Raw genomic sequence first — 21,517 nt, 5'->3', positions numbered from 1 at the left:
TAGCCTTTTCTCTCTGTTAAAACTCTTTTTAATGTTAAAAATCAGAGAACCAACAGGTTAAGTAGCAAGACACTTATTGAGTAAAGAAGCCTCCACAACTGGGTAGCCCTTAGAAGTGATCAAGTTTACTGACCATCCAGGACCACAGGAATCTCCCCAGAATAATTTGCTTTTATTTTGCTATCTGCTTTGATTTTCATACTTTATGAACCAAAGGCAACTGATCCTATAAAGAATCAAAAAGTCAAACATTTTGAAAAGATTTTTCTGTTTCTAGACTTTACAAGGTTTTGGGTTTATGTTTGGTCTTGTGTTGTTTTGGTTTTTTTTTTTTTTTGTAAATGAAAAGCATCACTTGAAAAATTACCCAAGAGAAAAAAGAACCTCTTTTCTGTGCATGTTAAGTGCTGCTCAACCAAAATGTAAAAGATTATAGTGAAAACATAGCTCTTATAAATGCATACACAGATAGCCAAAAGGTAAAAATTAGGAAAAACTGAAGCAAGAGTGGCTCATAAAGGGTGGTGGAACTGCTGTAATGTCTGCAGAAGTGCCTCAAGTGCTGTTTAGTCAGAGCTTCTACACTCGTAGGCATTTGGCTGACACACATGTGGACTGATGAAAGGCAGCTGGGTCTGCACACTGCTTGCAGATCAGGGTCTTTGGCTCTAAAGGAACCATAAGAAAGAAAATAGCTGTATAAACTATTGAACAATGTACAAAAGGTCAAGCTGCCAAAGAGGCCAGGCAGGTAATCATCAAAATTAGAGCTAAAAGAGACCATGATGGTACATAGTCTGCTCACCAGCCTACTGAGGAGTGGTCAGTGCAGTACAACAGAAGCCCATCTGAGAGTGGGCATTGTTAGACCTCCAAAACCATGGATCAGATTGGCCAGACTAATTGACCAGGAATTTAAATTTAGATGTGTTATAGCAGGGATTCTATGCTATAGTGAATAACCACTTCAGAGATAGACAAAACAATTAGGGTTGATTGTTACCCAAAACATAAGGATTCTCTTCTGCCATTAGCATTTTACCATGATTAAAACCATTACATTTAAAAAAGAAAAGCAGGGAATATGTCATCACAAGCATGCAAAGCTACCTGTTACATGTTAGTTTTATGGCAAATAGATTGAGGGAAATAATTACCAATTATTTGGAATACATAGCACATATTGTTTCAACAGTCAGGGAAAATAAGGTGTCTTAGTCATCTTGCTTCCTTGCCTAGCTTTGGTTACTATGCAGCATCAGAAAGAGTTTTCCCACTGCACCATTGGGTGTAATAAACTGTTTTATGGGAGCACTGCATGGCTGCAATTAGGCAGTGATGGGAAAGGGATAAGTATATGAGGTGGACCAGTAGTGTGTTCTATTCTGGCAAAACCAGCAGCACATTTTCACATGGGCTCAGGTGCCTTATTTCCAAGAAAGGAACTATTTTCTAATAGTGCTCACATCTTTTTTAAAGAGTTTTTTTTTACTGGAATATGAATGAATTCCTTGAACTATCAATTCCTTTAACTATCCCTCTGGAAAACAGACAGAAGCTGGGAGAAATGAGAGATAGAGACCATTCAGTGAATGAGACCAGGAATTATTTTCTCTGTATTTAGCCACTCTTCTCTAAACTACTGTGATTTTTAAATAATTCTGTTGTGCTTGCAATGAATTTTGAATTATCATTCTTCTATCATATCTTCCTTCTACCCAGAAAATCATCATTTGGGTCCAATCTTTTTATAGACACTTGAAAAATTTCATCTTTTCCACTGAGCAGGGAACTGAAAAAAAGTCAAAGTTTCTTATAGGGCAAATGTCAGTAAAGCCATGATTGAGGTATTTAAATTGCAGCTTTAAAGGTATCAGTGCTTTGGAGAAAAAAATTACATCAGTAACATCAATGGTATGTCAAACTTTCCGAATTTTTGCTATTGCATTGCAAGTTGTTTTGTTGTCTGCTGAAATATATAAATTATTTTGGAGGAAAAAGGATTGTTCCCGTGTTTTGGGACTTGAAATTCCAGTTAATAGCCTGAAAATTGTGGGTGGCTGTTAGTGTTTAGTTTCTAAGTTGTTCTAAGACTGAAACAAATGTAAAGCAAATCACAACTTCTGGTCGAACACTACTTTTTCCTGACTCAATATTGTCATATTCCTGCACTACCTTCTTGGCCAATACCATAAAATGGCAATCTTTCCAAGGAGAAAAGAGCATCCCCTACAGATGCATAGCCTCAGATTCAAATACATTTGCATCAGCAAAAATTCAGAAAGTTTTCTGGGAAAAGAAAGCTGAAGTGCAAGTTTATAAGGTGAAATTTTGGAATAGAGCAGTGAGGGGTGCACATCTTCCCAGCAGCTTTCTCAGTAAGTGTGATCTCCACTTGGGCCACCCTGGAAACGTAGCACTTGTCCTGCCTGCAGATTCTAGTGAAGGGACACTCTCAGCCTCTCTCTGCCTACAGAACACTGTGAACTGCTCTCCTGCACAGTAATTACAGCTACTTGAGCACAAACAGCTTCTCTACTCTTACAGCTTGCCTTGCAACAACACCTAATGGCTAAACACAAGATCAAAGTCCTGCAGTTTTGCATGCCTCACAAGCACACAAGGAGAAGGAGTCCATCTCTTGAAAAGGCTGCAGAATAAATAGACATAACTGATTGAAATGGCTGGAAGATGCAGGATATGTCTGGTTTTTAACGAGCTGTGCAAGGCACAGGGTATGTGCAATCTTCAATGAATTTGGGAGCATGAGGTGAGTGCCAAATGAGAGTCTGGCACATCAGACAGGTCTGAAGAGTTCTTCCCCAGGTTACAGAGTGGGGAGTTACTCTCAGAGTAACTATCAACCTGGGTGCAGACATCCAGCCATAGAGGTGCTGCAGGCTGCACTAGCAGCACAGCACTGTGCACAAGTGTTATGAACACAGCACCCTGCTCTGCTGCTGGTGTCTGGAGCACACGAACCGAGTCTCAGCATCGTCCTGGGGCAGTCATCCTGCTTCCCCTCCTGCAGGAGCTTTTCCACTGTCTTCAACCCTAGAATGCCAGGGCTAGCTCACAGACAGTGTGATGGAAAATAACCTTTCTTCTTAATCAGATCCCTTTCAAAGGGGATCTAAGAACAGTCTTTTAGCACAAATTGCCTGGATCTCTTTCTCAGCAGAAGAAAGAAAGTGATCTTCTGAACCATGACTCCTGGATGCTGCAGGGCTGCTTGCTTTCTTTGAAATCACACGCTGCAAAAAAAGTCCTCCAAAAAATTAGAGAGCTTGGCTAGAAAATAAGAATTAACAGTGATTGGAAATCAGCTCCCACACAACTTTAAGGATGCAAGCCTCCAACCCTCATGGGGCTAAAGACTGGGACTGGGAGGAGATTGCTCCAGTATGTGCAAGAGGCTGAGCAAATTTAGTTTATGCCGTGCAGAAATTCAAAATCAGCAGTAATCTTAATGGTAATCAAAACAGATACAATCTCTTTGTTCAGATAATGTTTCTGTAACCCCGAATTTCCTGCCCAGAACACTTATGCATAGACAGGTAGGGTCCCACTGTAGTATACCTTTATTTTTTGACAGACTCCTGAGAACTGCAGCTGTTACGTTTCCTGTGGACTGTACTTACTCAGACAGACTATGTTTTTTTTCCCAAGAGAAGCATAAAATATCCTTGCATCAGGGTTCTCCTTCCTGAAACTTTTATCTCCAGCTGCCCGTGTGTTTAATCTCAATTCCATTGCTACTGTACAGCACTTTTGTCTATGAGCTCGGGAGGGAAGTGTCAAGTCTGCACATATGATGGGGCAATTACAGATTTGTATTGTGGAGCAGCCCAAACTGTCACTGCCAAAAGTATCTCAGCGAGATTGCCTTACCTTCAGGCAGATTTTAGACATTAAGCCCAGGGCTCATGACACTTTCACTTATGCACAAGTAAGGATCACCAAGCCTCCCTGTATAGCCAGTGAAGAGAAATGAGACATTCCAACTCAAACTGGAGACAGAAAAAGTGGCCTCTGTTAGATAAAGGTTGTGTTTCTCTGACTATAGGGAGACACTCTAGTGCTTATGCTGCACAATGTCACATTAGCCTCCTGTTTCCCCCAGCAAGTTCTGGATTTCGCTTAACAGCCACAACCTTCACTCCTTTCAAGAGATACTTGTGATTATCTAGTTAAAAGGTGAAAATACAGATTTTCTTCCTTAGCAGCACAGTTTGCCTCATCATGTACTGTTTTACATATGTGTGTTAGAATCCATCCCTAGGGGCCAGGACGGAGTGTATCAGTGATCATGAGCTGAACCTGTGGATTTTTAGGTGCTTTGGCTGTAAGATGAATTAGTTTTGCTGTCTGCTAGGTGGACTCTAACATTATGTGATTTTGGTTAGTTTCTAGTGCTCCATAATTTTGTCTCCTCTGGCATTACTTTAAAGTTAATTTTAGAAAATTACTGCCAACCACCCTGCAAGACATTTCCATAAATTTTATTTGCTAGGGCAGGTGAAAAAGCCTTGCAGTGGCCCATGTATAATAACTCTTCCCTGCTGGAGTAGCAGGAGCATGAACAAGTTCTTTGCCTTGACCAAGCCTATCACGAAGAATTCTGCAAGGCTAGTGTAAATCATTGTGTTAGCACTAAGCTTAGAGAAAGCAATTTCTATAAAGCCTACAGTTTGGTGATCAAATACAGGAAAATGGACCTTTTAGGAGATTTGCATGTAATCATTTGCAGAGGACTTCATACTTTATATTGGGTGTTTGGATCAGATAGAGCATTAGTGTCAGACTGAGAGAGGCCACTTCACGGGCAGCTCATCCGACTGCCTACTGATTACATTATTCTTTTACAAGCTGGGTTTGAGTAAAGCTGCAGAAGCTTTTGTAATGCTGAGCCATAATTAGGGGGTCACATTTTCCTCAAAACTTTAGATGATATGAATTACTTGCATAAATATTTCACAAGGCATGATATAAATATTCTGTGGTGATTAGGATTGTTTATACTGTCTATATCAGAAGAAATATTTATTTCTTGATCCTTAGTTCTTCAATTATGAAAAAGATACAAGAAATCTCCCACATATTTGGAAATTATGTTACCTGTTTGTGCTTTTAAATAGCAGCATGATTTGAGCCTTGGAGAGGGATGTTGTAGAAAATTGTGTAGCTAACTTACACAGTCTGTTTCTACTGTTGTGCCTATAAATGAGCAAGCTGAGTATCCGGCTCAGGCAATTGCCCGTGTAATTTTCTGAAAATCTGCTGTATTATTTTCTTCTGTTGGCAAAAAATTCTAAGTGTGGCTGTGCTGCTCCAGAGCACCCCAAGCCCTGGAGGAACTGCACTTCAGAAGGGAACAATTTTCTCCCTGCTCCTCTCCATCTTGCTCAATCAATAATTGTTTTCTGCTGGTTTGGGTCAGCTTAGTAACCTCAGGAGCTGGGGGAAAGGAAATCTGAGGTCTGCCTTGTTTCTTGTCCCTTTCTACCTTCTACTACACTTGGGGGTTGCAAATGCTCGCCCTAGATCTGTGCTAGGACAGAGGCAGGTAACAGGCATTCAGCTGTGGTGCTTTTATATATCCCAGTATTTCATTCCTCACAGAGGAGCTGCCAGTCTAGAGATTTTCCACCCACAGGAGGGTCTGCTCTGTTACAAGCAAGAATGTTTCCAAGTCCTGCTGACAGTGAGTTTTTGACTTCCTCAATAGAAAATGCACTATCCTGGTAGATGGCTAAAGAAAATCATTGCCTATCTTCACAGAATAGTGGAGGGGAAAAACACAATTTAGAAGAGTAGCACAAATCACCCACAAGGCAGGTGAAGTCCATGTAACATGTGTTCTTCATACTCCACCTTCAGCCCAGGTGAATTTATTCATTCCTTCTTAACCTCACATGGCCCTTTTTCCCCCAGTATGCCAGTCTTCATATAGGGCATGTGATTATTTCTCATTTTCTAGGCACAACTACTCATTTTATAATTTTAGTGACATGGCAGCAGTCCAGGTTTTTCTTGTTAAGAAGATATTCATTTGTCCCCTTTGTTTCATTCATTTTCCCCTCTGGCTTTAAAGCTATAAATCAAATACACAAAATTAAATTAAGTAAAATAAACATAAGTGCAGGTGGAAATTCAGGAAATATAAATAACTAAGAGTAGTTTTCCAAGACTGTTTTTTTAATCAATTCTAAACACAAGATATATATTGCCTGTTGAACTAAGAATGTTGTGACCACCTATTGTTAAAGAGCAGAAATAAATCTGCACAACAATTCCTTACTCCTATGATTCACTGACACATTTAGCCAGACAGCTAGTTCAGCTCGCTGTTTTTCCAGAGGGGTATTATGCTGTCCACTGGAAAGGCTCGGTATGCTGCCATGAGAAAGACATGAATGTTGTTTGTCCCTTAGGAAAATTCCTTCTTTCTCCATCTCTGAAAGAGTGGGGGTCCTGCAGCATGTGATAATGTGATAATCAGGGCTCATCTTCATGTACATTCCCCTTCACCTTGAAAAGCAAAGTGGCAGATACTCTCCCACTCTTCTTTTCAATCCAGCAGTATCTCTATGCCCCAAAAAACCAGTGGAGCAAATCACTGCATTTTATATTTTGCAGGGAACCAAACACTGCTGTGCAGGCAGGACACTGCCCTTTCTACTTCATCCTATGTGTCAGCAATCCAGGGATGTCCTGGTGCCCACCCTGCTTGCTACTTTGCAAGGATAGCTCTCACACAGGATCTCAGCTAGCAGAGCTGCTTCATGCTTGTGGGGTTTTAATCAATCAGATACACTCTGAGATGAGAATGCCTGAGTTTTAGACCTAATTATTAATTTATTCCTTTTACCATACAGAGGTACCTAAAGGTTGTTTAGGCAGGTCATGGTTTTCTCCAGCACAAGACTAGCTAGAAATTAATATTGATCAATAAGATTTCATGTCAATGTCAGTGCAGATCACTCAAAACTCCTGTGTAAAGTGAGGGGAAGACTTTAAAAACAATGTAAAGAAGTTCATCTGTTTACACTCTCTTTCCTTTGACAGGATAATAAACTCAGCCATCACACTACAGAATACACTGTGCTATCATTTACACAGCCTTCCTGTGAACCCACAAAGCAAAGCCTCGTTTTAAAGGCCAGAGCTGTACTGTGATGTCTTTTGTTTGTAGTGATGCTTAACATCATTGGTGCACCAGTTCTAACCTTGGTTAGAGACTTTCCTATTTTAAGGTGGTACAAAGGCAATGCCAGTGATAGGACAATGCAAATGTCCTTATGTGAGAGCTACTGCAGTTGTACTGAGATAATCACAATCACAGTGCTTCTGCCAACACCTGCTGTTCCTTTATGGTAGGAATTCTGATAAATAAAAATACTTTGAGTGTGACAAACAGCCTTTTAGACTGTTTCAGGGGCAGGGTACAGGAAATGACAGAATTTTGAATCAGACTATTACACATCTCTGTGCCTCAGTTTCTTGCCTGTCGGAAATATAAGTCTGTTCTCCAGAATGGTTTGGGCTGTAAGGGAGCTTAGAGATCATCTAGTTCCACATTCCAGGCCCTAGGCAGGCCCTGGGCAGGGGCATCTTCCACTAGAATAGGTTGGTCAAAATTCTGTCCAGCCTGACCTGGAACATTTCCAGGGATGGAGCATCCACAGCTTCACTGGGCTACCTGTGCTAGTGCCTCACCAGCCTCACAGGGGGAAACTTTCTTCCCAATATCTAAACTAAATCTACTATTTTTTAGTTTAAGACTCTTCCTTTTTGTCCTATCACTATCTGCCTGTGTAAAAAGTTGCACTCCCTCTTTTTCACAAATCTCCTTTAAATACTGGAAGGCTGCTGGAAGATCTCTACAGAGTCTTCTTTTCTCCCTGTTTAACAACTCCAACTCTCTCAGCCTGTCTTCATAGCAGAAGTGTTCCAGCCCTCTGACCATTGTATCTGCCAATCTGATAACAGATCCCAACAGATCTGATAACAGTATTTCAAAGTTTACATACCCAGTGCTTGTAAAAGCCTTTAAAGGTCTTGGAAGACGCTTGATAGAAAAAGTTACCAGGTGAAAAAAGCTGATACTACTTATTTATTGATCATAGATAATACCCTTCTGGGTATATTGAACTCTCTTAAATCCTGTTGCCTTGTCATTTCAGCTCTGTGAGAAGTCAGCCTTTGTATATATCCACTTTTTGTCACCTCTCTTGGGACAAATTACAAACATATGAGTATAATCCACTGAATATAGTCCATGAAACAAGTTAGAAGTATCTCTGTGAATGTTCTGTATTTCTGGCAGCCCTTCTATTCACACTAGCATGTATACACCCTTTTAAAATCAGCTGTTGATCTCTGAATACCAAATCTTGTGAGATATAAAGTAACTCTTAAATATTACAGCCAAATGTGCAGCATAAAATGAAGGCGTGTTTACTGTTTGTCTTACTTTCCCTTCAGTATTTACGGTCTGCTCCGCTTGTCTCTTCCCTAAATTTAAAGCAGTTGCCTGAATATTGCAGAGTTCCTCAGTTAAGCTGAGAAACAGATTCTTTGTACTAACCTATTTCCAAAGTTTGTGTTTCTTAAGTACTTTCATAAATCTACCAGACACTGCAACGTATCTTCCCTGGTTTTGGTTTGTTTTGTTTTTAAAATTTTAATCTGAAATACTGGCACATAGGTAAAATAGAAGGTTCTGTTCTGTTTTCCTCTGAATATGTGCTAGTATCACATCATTCATACAGAGACATTCAAGGACTATTATTCCTGCCTCAAGTCCAAAGAACATAATTTTGACTGTTCACTGCAAGCGGATATATGATTGTTACAAATTGATGCCAAGGGGCCCATACTTGGAATGCATTTTGTTTTTCTTTAAGTTCCAAATTGCAAGAGTGTGCATAATGAATGTGTTATCTAGTCCTTCTGTTTTGTATTTTTGAAGGAGAAACAGCACATTCTGCAAAGTAGCTTGTCCTACTTGCTCAGGTTCCATGGCAACCCAGTAGTGCTGCAAATTCATTTTGCTCTAATCAATTAGAAATTTTGCTCTGGCAGCTGGAATGAAAGTTTACGGGCCAAATCCTGCTTGTTTTACTTGGACCTGCAGTTGCAGTAAATTCAATGAGATACTTGTCTGAGAAGGAAATAAACTTGTAGCTTTTGTCTCTCTCGGTTTAATTTTTGTGAAAAGGTCAGATTTAATTCTTGGTTTTCTGTCCAAGCAGGAAAAAAAGGAGGCAGTTCTCTTAAAGGATCCACAGTTTAACACATGCCTGCCTTACAGCCTTGTTGACTTGTTTAAAAGGAATGTATTGCTCTGCTACCCGTGCCTTTTAATTGGATGTTGTCAGCAGAGCTGCCTAGTGCACACCTTCCATCCACAGCTGGCAAAATCTCCTGTTGAATCCACCCTGTCACTCACACACAAAAGGCAATTTTTCCAGGGAGCACGGTGGTGTGTGCTGATGTGTGCTGCCCTTCACAGCAGCACAGCCCTGAGTGGTTAGTATGCACAATTCCTAGGGAATCTTCCTTGTAAAGGTCAGCTCATGCACTGCTGGAAATGCACGTAATGACCGTGAAAGCCCACGGATCTTCTCATGTGTGCTCTGCAATGGTGTGGTTGATTAAAACCCAAAATTGCCATTAAAAAGGTTTTGGTTATGTTTTTACTTTTTTTTTTTTCTTTCATCTTTGCCAAAACTGCAATACAGGGAGGTGGGGAAAGCTCCTATTGTAAAAAAAAAACCAAAAATAACAACTTGCAACCATGTGGAAATGGCAGAAACTTTCTGATGTGATCTGACAAAAGCACTGACATTTTGCTTTTAGGGTTGGTTACAATTCCAAATTCAGCCCATTCTGTTCTGACTCCTCATGTCCAGAGTATGGAATTCAGTTATAGTTATGCCAAGTGTGCTGTCTAAACAAAACACAGGGAGAGCTTTGGGGCTCCACTTTAATTGGCCATACTTTTTTTTTTTTTTTTCATCAGCTAGCCACACTATTAACCTCCCTTTTATGCTCCCTTTTCACTGGTGTTTGTGTGAATGAATCAAAGGCTTGAAATAATTTTTAAATCTAGATAGTCTTTTTCTCAATGGCTGGAAAAAATGTCCTCTCTTTAAAAAGTACACCAAAAAAACTGTGTGGGTCTATAGGAAGGCATTGATTTTACACTTCTTTTCCATTTCAGTCATCATCATCATACTAAAATTCAGCCTCTGACTACACAGGATTAGAAATACATGCCACCCTCTTTTGTAATGAAAGCATAGCAAATCAAAGTCCTGATTTAAACTTGTTGCATGTCAGAGCTCATCAAATCTCTATTGCCACAAAGAGGATGATGGAGAGTAGACTGCTTCTTCAAAAGCAGATCAGAATTGGAGCTGAATCTCAGTTTTCATGTCAGGGACTGTGACAAGGAAAGCAGTGCTCATCCACTTGCACGTGCCCCTTTTTCTTCCTGTCTGTTTCCAGCTCCTACCAGTAGTTAGCACAATGGGAAGGTTACAGCCTTGGCACTATAAAAAGGGTCAAGGGAGTGTGAAGTGGGCTGCAGATTCCTTAAAAGCTGCATTCCTAAAGGAGGAACTTCTCTGTCTGGAGAGTTGTCAGAAAGAAGAAAATCCAGACAGCTCCACTGCTGATCATAGCAGAACACACAGGGCTCAGTTTCGGCTCTGGGTCTTCGTGCTGCACAGGCTGCTGTTCACACAGAGGCTCTGAACCAATGCTGGCTTTTCTCCTTCAGGTGACAAGTGTCTGGAAGCACAGCTACACTCTGTATTCTCCTTGGATCCCAGGGTTTGCCTCTGATGCCACAATTTCTTCCCTGATTATAATTAGCAATTTATAAGACTGGCATATGCCAAGGAGGTGACATCCAAGGGCTTATGATGAGAAAAACTGATGACCAAAATGGAAGGAAATAGAGCAGAATCAACTTGGGGGCATTTAAATGTTAAACCCGCTTTATTGTTTTGGGATTGTGTCCTTTTCTAAAGTGTTCATTTTGTGTTTAGTAAGAAATATTGTACAGCTATGTTGTAAGCTATGCTATGTTCAAAATGTGGTTTTTAGAAACAGATGATTTTTAAAGTTTGCTGGTTTTCTTGTGCTGACTGTTCTTTTATTTTGATGGATTTTGCATGATAACATTTCAGTATTTGGGAAAATATGGGAGATTAATCATTATGACTTTCAGATCAAATGTAGCAAGGGGAAAAGTTAATGTTTAAATGCATTGTCCTGTATTATATGTCTGTATTCATATTCCCCCTGTTTTTATTGATGCACTGCACATATCTGACCTCCACATTTGCCTGACAGTTTTTTTTTTTGCCAGTTTGGCACTTCTGACTTCCCAGGGTTTTTTAAAAAATATGATTGGAATAAGACTCTGATAACCACTAATTGTTTAAGTATGCTTTTCCAATTGGATCTACTTAACCCACACGTACCTGATTCAATTTCCTTGCAGTCAGCAGAAGCTCTTCCTCAGTCAGGCCCAGCTCTATGTAAAATATAGTCTTAGAACCCGACTTGTTGTGGGTTTCATCATTTAATGAACGAAATGACGCTGGTCTGGGTTGTGTTTCTGCCCTGTTACCAGTATTTGCTGCGGGGCTTGTACCCCACACCGCGGTGTCCGCACCTTCCCTCCGCCTCCTGCCTGCACGGTGCCAGTATTGAGCCGCTTGCTTTTGTAAACTGGAGAGAAGGGAATTGTTAAACCAGTCCCCAAAAGGACTTTACACTTTTCACATGGAGTCTGAAATAATTCACCTCGCAATACGTCGGGCAAAGCTCTCCCGTTATTAAGACGGAGCGCGGCCGCATCAGTGAGCGGCCACGTCGTGGGAACAAAGCGCATCTGGACCAGGCGCTCTCGCCAATGTCAAAATCTTGAAAAAAACCCAAACCAAATCTAAAAGGAAACTAACAAAAATCCTGACGGATGCGAGTTTTAAAGGACGGCAATTAGGACAGGAGTTTTAAAGGCCAGGGGCAGCAGGTAGTGAGGTCAGATAGGTGCAGTCGGCCGCCCCTCAGGCACGGCTGCCCCGCTGGGGCAGGCGGCGGGTTGGGGGGCGGCCTTCCCTCGTGCCCCGGCTCGACTTTTATTGTCTCTCTGTCCGTGTTTTGCCGTGGTTTTTTTGTTCATTTTATTTCTTTCTGTGTTTTTTCCCCCTCCCTTCTCTGTGTGTGTGTGTCTGGCCCGCAGGTCCCCCCCTGCCCTGTTCGTCCGCCTCCTCCACCCCCCGCTCGCAGTCCCCCTCCCCTCTCCCCTCGCCGCCGGCCAATGAGGGCCCGGGGCGGTCGCTGGGCGACGGCGCGGCCCGGGCGGCCGCGGGCTCGGACTCTGAGGAAGAGTTTGTCCCTCAGTCATTCTTAGTTCAAAGTGGCTCTGGAAACCTCTGTGTCGCCGCCAACGGTGAGTGACTCTCGCTCTCTCTTTCTTTCTCTCTCTCACTCTCTGTGCCTACTTTTTCATGCCCGTCTTGACAGCCGTGCTCGGGGATGTGTGTCGGTCGGGGGAGCGGGGGTGCTCTTTGGGTTGGTTTGGGGGTTTTATTAGAAAAGTTAAAAGTCGGCTGGCGAAGGGTGGGAAGTGGAGCTTTGGGCAGGTCCGTGCCCGGTGCCGGGTGCCGGGTGCCGGGTGCCGGTGGCGGCGGTGCGGGACCCGCAACCAACGGGATACCCGGGCGGCGCTCACGGACTTGGCGGGACTGGAGGGCTGGAGCCCGCTCCCACCCGCGGGGTGGAATTTCGGGGTGGTTTGACTTTAATTTTGTTAACTCCTGGCTGGAAGACTGGCCAAAGAGCCTCCCGCTTCTCTGTGAGGGCGGCAAGGTGCAGCCTGGAAGCTGGCGGGGCCGGGACTTGTGAAGAACCTGTCGCCCAAGGGCAGCATGGATAGGAAAGGAATGACGAATACCAAGAGTTCCTTTGATGTCCTTTGTGACAGTGGCATCAGCACCATCCCAGAGGAGGATGTCTGTGTCCAGTCTCCCTCCGAGGCGCTGGGAAATGCCCTCAGGGGCAGTGTGTGAGGAACAGCAGCAGAATCGCATCCTATTGGGATGCTCTGAGACTCCCCGATGGGTTTGCTGAGCGTGCTCAGCACCGCCGGATGGTCCATGATGCTTAAACAAATTACAAGGAGAGGAATGAAATTCACAGTTCTCTGCTGCAAAGACAGTGAGTCATAAATGGAGAGGTAGCACTCATTGGCAAAGAAATGTGAAATTTCATCAAGGGTAGTGTAACCTGACGAAGTGCAGATTACAGCAGTGGAATAGCAGTGGCCACTCAGGCCGCTGCCATCCGGCTTGAGTGATAATTGCTCACAGGTCTGATTTATGATGAAGGAGAAGGCATTCAAAGATATCTTGAAAGAGAGAAAGAAAGGTGAGAGAGAGGTTTACTGCAGCTGGCAACAGCTTAACTGCATTTATATTAAGCTTCTAAGAAGGTTTCCTAGTATGCTGTTATCTTCAAGTAAGGAGAGAAAGTTTGACATTTAATTTGTCTGCCCTCTCCCTTTCCCAGCTTCCCTCTTCTTTTGTTGCATTTGTTATGGTAAAAACAAACTTTCCCTTCAAGGTTTTTCAAAGGAGAAGGTTATCTCCTCTGAATTGTCATCCTAAGGAGAGTAGGGGGAAATACAGTGTTGTATTCATTCAGGAAACTGATTAAAATTCATATCCTCTGTTCAGTTTCCCCCTTCCCCTCCTCACCCTGTCACACACACACACACACACGCATCTGATTGCTTGCAGTCACAGACCATGGAAATCTGAAATAATATTGATGACCCTCTTGTTGAAAATAAAACCGAACTCACACTCCACCTAATGTTTTCCACATCATAATGTATATGTATGTACTTTCTCTTTCCTCATTTAGGAAAAACATATGTAGACATACATGTACACCCTCCAGGTAAAAAGAGGGAAGAAAGAGCAAGCAAGGTTAAAAACTTTCATATCTTATTTTACTAATTAGCTGAAAAACCAAAAAAAGTCTTGTTCAGAGTCCACAGTGGGTTGACCACATTATTGTATTATCAATGTGATGGTGAGTTAGTTAGACTTTAGGCTTTTCAGCTGCCAGCTTATTTATTCTCTTTTTTTTTTTTTTTCCTCAGTGCTTTCTGCATCAGCTTGTAGATATACTACATTCCCTGAGGCCTTCTTTGTGTGCAGAATTCAGTAGGTTGGTAATAAATATGTTCCACACAAAGACAGGGCGTCTGGCGTCTCATTTGCCTGCTTATTCTAGTTGTTCAGTAATCAGAGGTGCAGGTAATGCCAGGACACTGGTGACCTGCTAGGATCAGCTCAGCATCACTGCTATCAAGAGGAAAACAAAGGTGACTTATTTTGCCACCTATCACCCATAATCTAAAAGTTCACATGAATGACAAGCACAGACCATACAAGCCCATCATGTCTAAAACCCAGAGACTCTTCTGACCTCTGTAAATGGATTTAATTGCTTTAGTTCTTTAACGTTCTGTTTCTATGAGGCTTAGTCAGCTTAAATTTTAAATAACAAAGGCAGGTCTTTATGTTCCTTAAATGGTGAAAATTAGTAAAAGCTTATTTTGGTTAGGACTAAGTTTAATACAGTTAGAGCACTCATTCTCAGAGAATAGTAGCTGTCTCAACAGCAGGACAGCCTGAGAATGCTGTCTAAAGGATTTGTGTTGCACTTTTAATTGATTGTGGCTAGGTTTTCCTACCACAGCTGTGTAAACTCAGCCTTAGAGAAGTCCATCCAAAGTAAGTAACACCCAGGGAGCAGCAGCGCTGTTACAAATCCCCATGTAAATTGCAAATATAATGCACATGGAACTTAAGAAACATGCTACTTTTTGAAGATACAGTAGGCTATTCTTTATCTAAGTTCCTTTCATTCCAGAAAGGTAACATTGTCCATCATATTATTTTTACACTTCCAGAAAAATTTTCACCTAAACTTTCAAATGCAAGCTGGATCCACCTAATATGTATGTAAATACATGGGCATCTTTTAGGGCTATGAGTTTTGTATAAGATGCATTTCAAACCATTGTTTGATTTTCATTATTTCTTAGTAATTTACAACATTGAAAGTCCAAATTTTTATTGTACCTATAATATCAGCAGATACATAATTTTAAGGAAAAAGAGATTTTCGGACTTGGACCTTTTCATTTTTTTTTCTTTTTACATATGTCAAATCCAGAAGGTTTTTTACTTTATCTAAATTTACCCAAAGTAACTAAACTGTGAATGTCTCCATTTCATAGAATCCTAGAATGCTTTAGATTGGAAGGGCCTTTAATAATCATCGTGTTCCAACCCCCTGCCATGGGTAGAGACACCTTCCACTAGACCTGATTGCTCCAAGCCCCATCCAGCCACAGCTTCTCTGGGAAGCCTGATTCAGTGATTTATCACTCTCACAATAAATAATTCCTTTCTTATATGAAATCCAAATCTTTCCTCTTTTAGTTCAAAACCATTATCCCTTGTCCTATGAGTATAAGCACTTGTAAAAAGTCTCTCTCCATCTTCCTCATAATCCCCCTTTAAGCATCAAAAGGTCACACGCCTTCCCTTCTGCAGACTAAACAGCCCTGTCTGTCTGAAGCATCTCAGGATGTTTCTGTTCAGAAACCTTAAAATTTCCTGATTTTAGGATTTCAGCACTATTTGAAAAATCGGCTGACTTGTGGTATCTTGGTGGACATTAAGAAGCACTAATTAGTTTTTCAGGTTTCTTATGTGTACTGTGTAGGTGTGTAGGTATATATGTATCGGACTCAGGAGAAGCCAGAACTGTCTGAAGGCATCCAATCTTTAATCTGGTTTTCTAAGAAACTTAACAACTGCTGTGCTGGATCAGAACATGCAGTCCCTGACAAGGGTATGGGAGAAGCATCATCAGCAAGTGGGGCTGTAGGGAGGATGTTGGCCAGCTGGCAGAGGTTGAGCACTAGCCAAGGAGGGCTGTAGATGTGGGTGGTTAGCTCGTTAGTGGCAGCTTTCTTCCATTTGAACCAGTACATGACATGAAAAGTACATTTAAAAATCAAGTGTCTTTAGGAAATGGTGTTCAGGAATAGCACATCAGCCTGAGCCTTCAGCATGCACAGTCCCTTCAGCACCCACAGCTGTGGCACTGGGGACATTATCAGGTACATCTCTGCCCAGTGCAGGTCTGAGACAGGGAAATGGCTGTTGTGCAGGGTGACAAGGAACAGATTTGGAAAGATATGGAATCTGTGGAAAGCTGACATCCAGATTTCCTTGAGAACACTGACTGTGTTGCTTCAGTCAAAGCCAAATGTGTGACTTCTTCCAGCTCCTCCATCAGTGAGCAGGCACTCCTGAGAAATGTGCTTTTGTCGTTTGGTGGGGTCTGGTGTGTTTCTCTGAGCTAATTGTATCAGGCAGACAGGAAGGCTGGTAGTGACTTGAAACAGCCTCTGCACTTGGGAGCCACAAAATCCCAAATCACCTCTGGTTTGGGGTATTTTAGTATTCTCAAATACTAACACAATTTTTGAGACCAGAGCATGGGTTTTATTTAATTCTAATGGAAGTAAAGCAGTACCAGAAATTTTTAATAATATCTAAGAACTCTGGTCCTAGAAATTACTTTACTTTGGTGATACTGGACGTAACATCTACTAAAGTCTCTCTGGAAAGGATCTGATAGAGTTTGGAATCTTATCACCCACCTCTGAATATATGTACCCCAGTTTTTGATTTCTCTGTCAAATACATCCCTGTTACAAAAACTTGTTGCTCACCACTGCTTAACCCGTTTTGCATCTTTTCTACCACTAAGGGCATTTTTCACAGAAGCAGCAGCAGTGGAGGGTCATGATGCCAGTCACCCAAAGTGGAGAGGAAAGGAGGGCGAAGGCAGGCATGATTCTCAATATTATTGCACTTTGAATTGCAAGAGGAGGGTTAAAAGTTGCATAAAGCATGGATGGTGAGCCCTTAGCTCAGCACAGGTTACGTTGGCAGTGGACAAAGAGGACATGTTGAGTACATACGTAAATATTCTAACATTAGATCCTGGGAGATGAGTGTTATTTCTTGATGATCTGTGATTTCTGTGGAAAATGGACCACATCAGGATCAGTTTGCCCCCAGCAGCCATGCCATGCTTCTTCTGCACAGTGGGATCTGCATGAATGAGCTGCTTGACCAGCAAAATCTGTGGTCACAGAGTTAATGAAGGTTCTTGTATTGCTTTTGCCACCTTTTCTTGTTTGGAGTGCTGAACAATTCAAAGCAGTAAATCCCCCTAAGATTTTCATTTACATTTCTGTCTAAATCTGGGCCTCCTGATTTGTAACCTATTTTCTTTAAAGTTAGTTTTTTTAAAATCTCTGCAAAGCAGCCTTGAGTTTTAAATACAATCATTGTTTGTAATTTACCTCCCTTTCCTATCCTTCAGTAAGAACTTTCCACTTTTTTATTCAATGATTTGGCCCAGATTTAAGAAGATAAATCCTCCATGAAAAGGCTGCTGGGGACTCCTATAGCCTTATCTGGTTTTTGTCAAATAGTTCAATGTTATATAAACTGAGCATTTCTCACAATTTACAGTAACTGAGCAGATCATCTGCCACTGCTTCTGCTATGGCTGGATTTCCTCAGGATCTAGAAGGAAGTCATCTTCTAGAAACACAGGGCACTTTCTGCTGAAAGCTTTTAATGTGTCTGTGAGTGCTCAGTGTTTGTTTCTTCTGTGTCGGTGGTGCGGTCGGTGCTGCAGAGTGTGGCACACAGCGACGGCTGCTCGCAGGCTCGTCCTGCAGTGGCACCAGCTGAATGGAAGGCTGAATGCAGCATCAGCCTGCTGTGCATCAGGCAGCACTCCTCTGATCTTTGGGTCCAAATCCAGACACAGCAATTGTCCTGTAGCAGTCCTGCCCAAGCACAGGGTTAGGTGTTTGCAGCACCAGGACAGAAAGTACAGAGAGATCAAACTGCAACAGGGAGGCCAAAAGACACTGGAATGTTAAAGGATTTTGAAAAAGAGATAGTGTAATGTGAGGTGTCTTAGAAGTGGAGAATTTTCAGGAATCTGACTGAGGAAAGCAAAAGAACCTTTGATAATGTAATCTGAATAATTGATATTTTTCTCATCTAAAAACTGACAATAAATTCCAATTAAATTCAGTTTTCTTTTACGGAAGGCTTTCATTTTTCTTTCCAAAAAAGCTTGTGAACAGAGGATCTATTCTCTTGCTGTGTTTTGTCCTTGCACAGTGCTTTCTATTTCTTCCTTTTTTAGTACTCAAGCAAGTGTGTTAAGTAAGAATAGCAATTAATCTCTGCATCCTTTATCAGAGATTTGCAGAGTCCATTAGCAGGCAGTGTTACTCATAATGGTAATTCATAATTACAGAAGGGAAACAGGAATTGGAAGATATAGCCAATCAATTTCCAAGTGTCTTTAAAAAAGTTTTAAGTATTCTTTGTTATTGCATTTCCTCTTAAAACTTGTTTAACATCATCATCCTCCTCCCCCTCCTCCCCTCCCAAACACTACAGAAATTAAGTAAAATACATCCTAAGGAGAGGAATTATTTAAAAGATTTTCAATTTGGCAATACTTTTAATATATTCTTTATTAAAAGAAAATTTTTAAACAGTAGTGATGATTAGGTGAGGTGCTTTGAAAAAAAAAACTGATTTTGAAAATCAGTTTTACATAATTTTTCAATTAATTTATCCTCTAATTTGAGAACGTGCTCAGAATTCAGCCTGAGAAACTGTAACCTTAATTCCTCTCTTTTAATTTTAGTCAGAAAACTAAACAAGGAACTTATTAACCATAAGCTTTCAATTTATGTAGAGACCTTTCAAGTCACCAGGGTTTGAGTCATCCTGAGGAGATTTCTCATTGTGGCTAGAGCTGTGTCTGACTATGGATCCCCAAAAACCAGAGAGGTTAGTGTGGAGAAGACCATTTTGACTTGATTTTCTTGGTTGACATCTACTCAAACTCACTGAAACCTTCCAAAAATTCACTGATATATTTGACAAGTTGTCCTTGCATCATCCCTCTGAATTTATCTCTGATGTAAAGATGACAACAAGGCTCAGGTTTTGAGTTTCCAAGCATCAGCTCTTGCCTCTTTCTTAGACCCTGAAGATCAAGTAAGGAGCTGTTAACTGGCAGCTGTGAGGAGGATCAGATCATGAATTATTCCTGTTCTTATTCACTGAGCAGTGGAGCCGTCCTGTTGAGTTTTTGTTCCTCCTGTTTCACTCTTCCTTCTAGGAGGAAAGATCAGAGAGATGTCAGTGTGAGCTGCAGATCTTTCAGAGGACATGAGGTTCTAGAAGTGCCCACTTTCCTTGTTGTCCCTGAAACTCTTGCTTCGTGAATTCACTTTGCATTCTGAGAATATTTGTTTAACCTGGCAGTTGTTTGGCTTCAGGATGAGCCAAAGGTGAGAAGCAAATCATTTGCTATAGGACTAGATTCTTATCACTGGTATTGGTGGGAGGCATTTGGATTAAATTCCTAGCATAGCCAGGGGCAGATCCTGACCCAGCTCAAATCCTTTTGGCTCAAGCAGAGGGACTTTTGGTCAGGAGAGAATAATATGAATACAGAGAGGCAGGTCACAGGGTTTTGGGAGGCTTTTTTGCAAGGAATAACTATCTCAGAAAGAATAAAGCAAAGTTATGATTGTCATGTTCAGTGAAGGTCAGCAGTGAAACGAGTCACCTTTCCAGGCCAGGGAACACACTGAATCAGTTAAAGCAGATTTATAGCTTTTTAGCTGTGATAAAGCCATATCAGTGTGTATATGAATTTACATAGGAGTAGGAGGGTTTTTTTCTTTCTTTTAATGCAAGCCACATTGAGAAGTGTGCACAAAGGAGCCCCAATCCGAGGAAAGACAACTGGAACAAATTATATGCATTCAGACTTGTTAAATGGAATTGGCAGCAGAAATATTCCTGGTAACCTGAGCATTACGGCGGCATTGGTATAGTTAAGGTTATGTCAGCATTTCCATTAGAAACCCTACTTTCAGGGGTTTATATCTGCAAAAAAAATTCACTGTGAGTTGAAACTTGACAAGCTGTGCAAGGTCTCATCTGAGACAGATTTTTTTCACCTTTTTACAAAATTGGGGAAAAAAAACTGAGGAGTCAAGCTACAAGAGCACAAACAAAACTAGCGTTCTCGCTTTGATCCTTTTTGACTTTAAAAACCCTGTTTCTTACTTTATAGTGTAACTATCTAATGTACAACAGAACCTAGCTCTGAAGAAGGAATTAATCATTACACTATTAAAGGAAATGAAACATTAATTTATGGCCCATTAGATGCTTTTCACTGCAGGACTGCCAGTGTTTTGGTCTACCTCAGGTTATATGGAGAGATTTGTGACTAACATGAAACAAAGCCCCCAAAGCAGTAGATTCTGTGTGGAAAAAATGCTTTCAGGGCAGCCTTAGAAGAACAAAACATTGAAGGCAGAGTTGTCCAGAGACTGGAGTGAGTACTAGGAATTCAGCCTTCTGATTTCTGCCACAGGCTTCTCAGATACAAAACTTAACTTCAGTTTTTTTCAGTTGCAAATGAGAGCTACAGCAAACCTTAGGATTTGGTGTCCTTCTGAACTGTTTCTTTATCTTTGTGATATTACTGGAGCTAAACATTGTTTACACTATGGTGAACAAGTAGACAAGAAGGGACCTGTGGCTCCAAACTTGCAGACATCAGGTTTCAGCGAGTAAGTTAATCTGTTTTCTAAGTCTTTTCAGATTTTTTGGTGCCCAACGTTGAACTTTTTGTTTCTGTATCATCTCTGAGCTGAAGCCTGTATGGCTGAGGGTCTCTGTATGTTTTCAGTTCCCGCAGTGCCTTCTACACTTTGAAAAGTCATAACTGATGTTCATCAGAACTTTTTCCACTCACAAGATAAAAGCTGCTGTGGTAGTGCAGAGTATTATAAAATACAGGAAGGAAGTCTGAAGCTCGTGTACTCATGGCTGCGTTGTTATTACTGTGAAATGGATCTCTTAGTTGGGAATGAGCTCAAACTTTGGGAAGGCTTGTTCCATTAGCTGTTTGCAAGCCATATGTCTCCATTTTTAAATGAGGACCTGGGGGCTTTGAACTTTATTTATAAGCTGAAATTTGCTGGTCACTGTGAACTGGTGATTAATTTGTAAGGGGGAAGATGCCAGAAGTCTCACTCTGACCTGTGTGTTCTTTCAAACTAAACATCCAATAACTGCATAGCCTCAGAAGATGTATCCCCCCACTTCCTCCTCCACCGTTTCTGTACTTTGCATTATTCACTGTGTTTATTGTAACACACTATTAATCTCAACCACAGCTTTCAAACCATCATGTGACCCCAACAAATTCTTCAGCTAAAGCAGTGATACCTTTAGGTATTTTGGGTTGTAGCTTTTAAAGCTATGAGTAGAAAGGA

General features: G+C 41.3%; 1 protein-coding gene across 3 annotated transcripts in view; it reads left to right on the top strand.

Moving 5' to 3' along the window:
* TENM4 (teneurin transmembrane protein 4) overlaps window positions 1-21,517 on the top strand; it is a 587,508-nt gene that overhangs the window by 321,698 nt on the left and 244,293 nt on the right. For 2 of the 3 annotated variants that reach the window (XM_079300961.1, XM_079300960.1), the window contains exon 1: window positions 12,378-12,472. Coding sequence is in view for 1 of the 3 variants with exons in the window: in XM_079300958.1 (XP_079157084.1) it covers window positions 12,263-12,472 (210 nt within the window). In the remaining 2 variants the exon portion in view is untranslated. Of the gene's footprint in view, window positions 1-12,262; window positions 12,473-21,517 lie in introns of those variants that run through there. The other variant, XM_079300958.1, reaches the window with a different exon arrangement.

Source organism: Erithacus rubecula, assembly GCF_903797595.1.
Source record: "Erithacus rubecula genome assembly, chromosome: 1".
Classification (NCBI taxonomy): domain Eukaryota; kingdom Metazoa; phylum Chordata; class Aves; order Passeriformes; family Muscicapidae; genus Erithacus; species Erithacus rubecula.
The sequence above is the reverse complement of the archived record's forward strand: the minus strand, read 5'-3'. Positions and strand labels throughout refer to the sequence as shown.